General features: G+C 37.3%; 1 protein-coding gene across 4 annotated transcripts; it reads left to right on the plus strand.

The window, feature by feature from the left end:
- The first annotated feature begins 2,130 nt into the window (after positions 1 to 2,130).
- Positions 2,131 to 7,600, plus strand: LOC107475464 (uncharacterized). Of its 4 annotated transcripts, XR_008005870.1 has the most exons (4): positions 2,358 to 2,505; positions 4,512 to 4,583; positions 4,921 to 5,039; positions 6,054 to 6,136. XR_008005870.1 is itself a non-coding variant. In XM_016095100.3 (2 exons), exons 1-2 carry the CDS (start codon positions 2,239 to 2,241, stop codon positions 7,329 to 7,331), a joined length of 1,545 nt encoding a protein of 514 aa, XP_015950586.1. In that variant the 5' UTR covers positions 2,131 to 2,238; the 3' UTR covers positions 7,332 to 7,600. The 4 variants fall into 4 exon arrangements, 1 of the variants encoding a protein (XP_015950586.1); XR_002371046.2 differs by lacking the exon at positions 6,054 to 6,136 and having other exon boundaries at positions 4,921 to 6,047; XR_008005871.1 differs by lacking the exon at positions 6,054 to 6,136 and having other exon boundaries at positions 2,375 to 2,505; positions 4,539 to 4,583; positions 4,921 to 6,047.

Raw genomic sequence — 7,600 nt, forward strand, 5'->3', positions numbered from 1 at the left:
GAGTGTGTATCTCTTGGCCTCCTGGTTCACAACGCATGGTTGCCTCTCCTGACAACAGAGCCTTCCATTCCGTGAGATCAGAGTCTTTGTGGTATAAGCTAGAATCAATTGGCAGCATTCTTGAGATCCGGAAAGTCTAAACATTGTCTGTGGTATTCCGAGTAGGATCTGGGATGGGATGACTGTGACACGCTTCAAACTCGTGATAGTTGGGCACAGTGACAGTGTGCAAAAAGATCGATGGATCTTATTCCGACACGATCGAGAACCAACAGCTGATTAGCCATACAGGAAACCGTAGCGGACATGTTTTCACTGAGAGGACGGATGGTAGCCATTGACAACGGTGATCCACCAACATACAGCTTGCCATGAAAGAGAGTACGCATGATTGGATGAGGACTATGGGAAAGCAGAGGCTCAGAGGGAACAAAGCATCTCCATACGCTTATCTGAAATTCCCACCAATGAATTGCATAAGTATCTCTATCCTATTTTATGTTTTATTTCTCTTTTAATCATCAAAACCTTATAACTATTTGAATCCGCCTGACTGAGATTTACAAGATGACCATAGCTTGCTTCAAGCTGACAATCTCCGTGGGATCAACCCTTACTCACGTAAGGTATTACTTGGACGACCCAGTGCACTTGCTGGTCAGCTGCGCGAAGTTGTGAGAAAAGTGTGAACTCACGATTTCGTGTACCATCTTCTCGGTCGGAGATATTTTAGATTTCCATTTTTCTTCTCTGCTACATGTAATCAATTGATTTTTAATTTCGTTTTCCTTCTTATTTGTGCTCCGAACTCTTGTAGAAAAACCTGCAGCCTTGGCATAGTCCTTGTAAAATTTTGCAGCATCTTCAAGGGTGTTAAAAGTCATTCAAACCTTGGGAACAAACTGGTCATCAACAACACAGAGGAGCTGCAAAATACACCATGTTAAAAATAAGAATATACTATAGAGTTTTTACACCTCATAAAAAAATAACAATTCAACTAAAATACACCTAATAATTCCTGATCTACACCCGAACGACAACAACTCAACTAAAATAACAAGAAAAGCCATAAACTGTAAATACACCCAAACTTCCCTAAAATACACCCAAAAGGTTCTGATCTACACCCCAACGTCTGGTATAAAATTCACAAAATTAATTAAAACTAGTACATTAGATTAAATTCACAGTCAATGTTCACGCATTAATTTCACAGTCAATGTTCACGCATTATTCAGCTAGACAATTATAAACGACTAACTGCATCAAATTTAGATTCAATAATTAACTGAAACTAAATCACACCTCAGGAACTTCGTTCGATTCAAATTCAAAATTTACTTTGCAGTGGTTCATCTGACAATCTGAACTTGAATCATCCATTATCTTCAAAATGATTTCAAAACATTAATTCAAATACCATGAAAATCGAAAAAACGAAGCTAGAGTACAGAGAAAAAAACGCACGTAAATGAGGAATGAGAAACCAGTGATAAATCACGTAAAACAACGAATGAAAAGGGAGAAGAAACGCAGGAAAGAGATCGAGCAAATTTGGCAAGAGATTCAAAAAAGGAAACGAAATCTTTTAAAATTTGGAAGTTATATATTCGCGCGTTAATTAATTTTGATTGATTTAATATTCTGTTAAAGAGGTGCGTGAAAGACAGATGCCACAAGAGGCTGTGTTTGAAGGTAAAGGACTTGTAAAACTTGTAAGCCTTAATTGCTTGTATGCAGAGATTAATCTTTTTGCAGTATCACTTAATGTGCCACATCAATAAATTTTAGAATAATCAATAAAAAATAACAAAAAAAAACTAACTAGATTAATTTAATTTTTAAAAAAAAATTTAATTAAAAATATTTTTAAAACCTATTTTAAAGAACGAAATAATTTTTTTTTGGAACAAATTTGACCTTTTATTCTTATTATTTATCTCGGTGACCGTATAAAAAGATTCGCTAGTAGCTAAATTTTGTTACTTATTTCACTTGGCACTGCCAACAAGTAATTTTCTTGAATGGTGTTTATTTTTGTAAATATTATATTATTTAAAAAAATCATGAAAAACTCTAAGTGAAATGAGAAGTGAAACGACGACCCAATCGTGCGTTCCATCCGGCTACAGGCATTGGCAATAACAAGAGCATCTCCCTTCTTGATTCCCTCATCATCTTCTTCTTCTTCCTCTTCCTCTTCTTTTTGCGACGACTTCTCTTCGTTGCAGAGCCATGGATTATTCTGCGTACCAACAACAACAGCAGCAGCAGCAGCAACACCAACAACAACAAGCATATTCGTATGAGTATGATCCATCTCAAATCCAAGCTTACGATCAATCCTATGCGTATCAACAACCATATTATCCCTACACTCAACAATACGCGTATTATCCTGATCCAACTCAAGCTCACCTTCAATTCCAACCCGAATCCGCACCGGTTCACCCTCCCGGTGTCAATCCTGAACCGGCTCCTCAAAGACCCACGCACGCCCCGGTATAATTTCCCCCTTTCTTTTCTCTTTCAATTTAATTGATAATTTTGTTGAGTTTTTCGATAAAAATATGATTATTTATTTATTTATTTATTTGATTTGGATAATATTGGATTTTGCAATGAGTGCATTAGAGAGCTGAGAGAAAATTGAAGGGCAAATTACACTGATCTCCCATGAACTTTCCTTTTTAAAGGAAGATAATGTTACCTTATCCCTTTACAGAGGTGTTTAGTGTCGCATTTTGTGAAAATACAAGGATATTGGATGAAGTATTACCTACATATTTAGGAATGCCAGTATATGCTATTAGAGATCGAGGGAAGTTTGGTTGAATTTCACTAAATTTCATGGGAGTGAGTGTAATTTGCCCAAATTTTATTATGGGACTACTTAGTCTGAAAATGATAAAATCTCGGATAAGGTGGTTTGGTTATGTACAGAGGGCTTGTAAATCATAGGTAATAAACAGCAGTAATGTGGTATTAGAAATGAATACATTGGAATGAATATTATGGTAGTTTATTATTGTGAAAATGGTGATGAATTTGTAATTGGTGGTATTGTTTTGTTAGTGGAAGGAGCTTGTAGTCCATAGCTAATAGGTAAGTAAGCAACATAGGTTTAGGAAAGAAAGTATCAGAAAGAGAATTTGGGCTATAACTACTACAAAAAGGGATGATAGAATCTAAATCTAGTGTTAGGTGGTTTAACTATGCATGGAAGTGGGGTCTATGTAGATTAGTAGAAGTCTCAGACTCTTGGTAAGAAGAGTGGATCAAATGGAGAGTAGTTGAGAAGCTAATATAGAATGAGGCAAGGAAATCTATAAATGGAATCGTCAAGAAGGATTTAGATTTCTAAACATATTAACGTAATTTGTTAGTTGATAGGAGACTATGGTGTGATAAATATGCTTACTACATCTAGTTGGACAAGACTTGGCTCTTCTTGTTACACATTTGGTTATGTGTTATGAGAATTATTACAGGAATGGAACGTGTTGCCATTGGGTATGGATGCCATAACTATGTTGTTCTTGAATATTTTCTTTCTGCCGCAATATTGTCTTTGCTGAGATTGATATCATTGACTATCTGTTGATTCTTCTCACATCATACTATTTCAGTGTCTTTATTTTGGAAAGTATAAATACTATCACTATTTTAGAACAGCTTTTATTAAAAAAAGAATATTTTATAGCATAACTTCTATATGTCCTTCCTCCTTTGGTACATTTTGTTCCTTACCTGCCTAACACTTTGTATCAGGTGTCGAGCATAAGGGAACAAATAGCAGTTCCATAGAAAGTTTTACTCATCTATTTCTTACTCTAGTTATGATAACATGCTTACTGAGCAAAATACCACCCAAACTTCTATGGAAGTTTTATTACTTGTACTGACATTTGGTGCTTGATATATAATTGGATAGTACATCTATAAGCACCTCATCAATTTTTTACATTTTTTCTGGAATTTTGACCAACAACAAAAGCCATGTTTTAATGTACCACTAGGTGAGTTTGCTATATCATTTAATCAATGCCATTGGGATCAATCAAGATTTTTTTTTCTTTTTATTTTTCATTGATACAATAAGGTCTTTGTCTTTTTCCTCCCTAGGTCTGTTTTTAGATGAACATGAGTACAGGACTGCATTTAAAAGTTTGTTAACTCAAAACTTCATTGTTAATGTTCTGAGTTCTGAGTGTCTACATATGTTCAAAGTGCTTTCTAATTTTACTAATTCTTCCCAATGATTGTGGCAGGGGAAAAAGAAAGCCATAGCAGCTTCTTTTTCTCAAGTGTCTCCCTGTTTGGCACTAAACAAGATTAGTGGGAGGAACATGTGGTAGACTCAGTTCAGCATATTTGCTGCTACACTAACATGCTAGTTTCTCAATTCCACCTAAAAGACAATTGTATGTTTGAAGAATTAAATAGAAAAGGCTCATAAAAGATTTTGTAGCACTTAATCATTTTTAAACATTTTGTTATGCTTTTAGAGAGAATATCTTGCTGTGCTTCCTCAGGATCTTTTGGGACTTTCTCTGGACAAAAGGCCAATATTTGAATAGGTATTATATCCTCAGCTTTTCATCTAAACCATTCAGAAGGTGTTGAGAGCTCTGCAAAATTGGCCACAGCACCCTAGAGTGACCAGATAAAGACAGTAATTGCAATGTATGAGTTAACCTATGGTGCCACATCATTACATCAATGCCGGATGGTGCTGGGTCTTTGCTGGTTGCTTTAGAGCTGATGTGGGCATCAGATCGTCATGTTTCTCTTTTTAACTGTCTGGCTGTTTAAGCTGAAAAAGCAGGCCTTACAGTTAAAGAAAAGAAACTTTTTTCTTTTTTTCATTCATTGGATATGATTTTGGTTTGATATCTTTGTTTCTTCTTCTGTCAGAGGGTGTTTTATCTTCAGTTTCAGACTTAGGGAAGCGTTGAGCATGTTTTCAGGACCTTGAGAAATTGTCCAGGAATGCTTGATCAACAGTATCTTGAGGCTCATAAAATTGTCAATGGGTATGATTTGGTCAAAATCCCCGGTTGATGGGTGGGTATTGATTGATTAGAAAATTATGGAGAAATGGTATATTAACCATTGATGTTATCTCCATAATCAGGGAATTCCATGTTTGATAAATGGTTTATCAACATGAAATTTGATTCTCTGAAATGGGAAAATAAAGCATTTTCCGTGTTTAGGGCCCTCATGCTTAACATTTTGGTGATGTTTCTATATTCTCCTTGCATTGCTGACTTGTTAGATCACAGAGACAGGGATGGTGGAAGAATATGGGAACATTTCTAAATGCTGGATCCAGTGTTAGTAGCCTTCAATTTAGTTTTGGAATTAAGGTGGACCAGGGCATGAGGCCCAAAACTGATTAATTTTGGATTGAAAAATGGCGAAGGAAAGCATCCAAAAGAATAAAATTGTTAAAGCTACATAGCAAAGAATCTAAGCAAATTAAAAAAAATTGCTTTTCCATTTCTTTTGTTCCTTTTTCGTGCAATTAGATCTTTGTTATGTTGTTGCTTGACAACAGTTGAGGGTTTTAATTTTTCGTTGAATTGATTATTTATGGTTTTCAGGTGAATGACAACTTGTTATTTTGAAATCGATATTTTGATTTTTGATATACATAGATTAAACTTTGTATTTCATAGTCATGGTTCTAAATTTCTCCTTCATTATTAACTTTCGGAAGCAGATACTTCCTTTTCTTCATTTTAATCTCTGTCATGATACTGTTTCTCTGGTATGTGCAAGCTTTGGTTAGTCACAAGTTTTCCATCAACTGACTTGCATACCATAATGTTGACAGATTATTGTGGATATGAGGTATTGCTGAAAGTTTATATTGTTATAACTGTTTATTTTGCTGAGTATCACTGCCCTTCTGATATGGTGTCATTTGTATGGATATCAGATATCTTGTCATTCTAATTTGTTCCTATGTTTAACAATGTTTTACCTGAATATTGCAACGATGTAAATACAAGCTTGTGTTCATACTTGAATTCCTATTACAGACTGCGCCATTTCAATACAGAGGTAGGGGTGGCAGGGGTGGTAGGTCGTTTAGAGGGGGTGGGCGAGGCCAGTTCAATCGCGGGAGGGGACGCGGACACTTCCCTGCTAATTCTTCTGCAACTGTCGTATCTGATGGTGTAGATTTGACTTCTGCTGCTGGGGTTACATTAGTGGTGCAACCTTCGTCATCAACATCACCCAAACAAGCTCAAGTGCCTGGCGCACCACCACCACCACCACCACCTAAGGCATGGTGTGAAATTTGTAAGGTTGGATGTAATACTCTGGAAGTCATGGAACAACATAAGAATGGAAAGAAGCACAAGAAGAATGTGAAAGCCCGTGAAGAATTAGAGAGACAGAAGGCAATAAATGAACAAAAGAAAGAACAGATTCATACAGCTCAGCCTAAGGCAGTCAAGGAGTCGGGGAACAATGGAGGCCCGACAGAAAATATTGGCACTGAAGTTGCAGCTGCTAATCAAAATGACGAAGCACAGCTGCAGAATAACCTTGGAGAGACTTCAGCAGTTTCAGCTGAAGAGCCTGAGGGAAAATTCAGGGATAACACTGCTGGACGGGGACGGGGATTGAAGCGTAAGATGAGAGGGGGACGAGGATCTAAATCAATGAGGACTGGTGATGGATCAAGAAAGTCAGTGCAACCTCAAGCAGAGCAGTTTGTGCCCTTTAAATGTGAATTGTGCAATGTCAAGTGTGAGTCCGAGGTTGTTTACCAGAGTCATGTGACCGGGAAAAAGCACTTGTCGAATCTCAAGCGTGCCCATGGCCCACAAGCTTTGTCCGGAATACTAGGGCTTCAACAAGCACTTAACCCCCCTGACATCAATGCCCTCTCAAATGCAATCAATGCTCAAGTCCAACAAGGTGATAATGATCCGCAAGTCCTTTTGGCTCAGCTTCTGATGAATGTATTATCTCAAGCACAAGCACAGGCACAAGGACAAACACCAGGAACTGCACCGCAGACTGGTCCCGTGGCTGCTCAGATGCTGGGTGCAGTGCCCTCTATTGCTGGATCCAGTTATGAACCCCAGCTGTCTCAGACACAAGCCTTGGAAATTATGGCACATGTTAATGCTCCGGAGGATTCTAACACCGGTTCCCAAAATGCAGGTGGAAATTGTGAATTGAAACAGCAGCATGAGTATCCCCAGCCTAATTTAATTGCGACTTTATCAGACAACTCAGGTGCAGCAAATGACCAAATAGCTTCAGAGTGTGAAGCTTCCACCTCACAGAACCAACCAAGATAAATGATAGAACCACTCTTATTTTATATTCTCTCTCTCCAGTGAATTTTGCACTTTCTTTGGGTTTAAATTTCATTTTATGTTGTTTGGACTACGTTTCAACCAGATATATATATCTATGAATGCTGCATGAAATTCTCAAATGAATGTTATTGCTACGTTCCTCTATGTTGCTTGCTGCAACTTCTTAATGTTTGTTCCTGGGATGCATTGGCGAGCTTGTTCATGAATGAATGATGATCCTTTTAACATTTAAGCAGACAAAAGCTGAA

The sequence above is a fragment of the Arachis duranensis genome, chromosome 2, assembly GCF_000817695.3.
Source record: "Arachis duranensis cultivar V14167 chromosome 2, aradu.V14167.gnm2.J7QH, whole genome shotgun sequence".
Lineage (NCBI taxonomy): Eukaryota > Viridiplantae > Streptophyta > Magnoliopsida > Fabales > Fabaceae > Arachis > Arachis duranensis.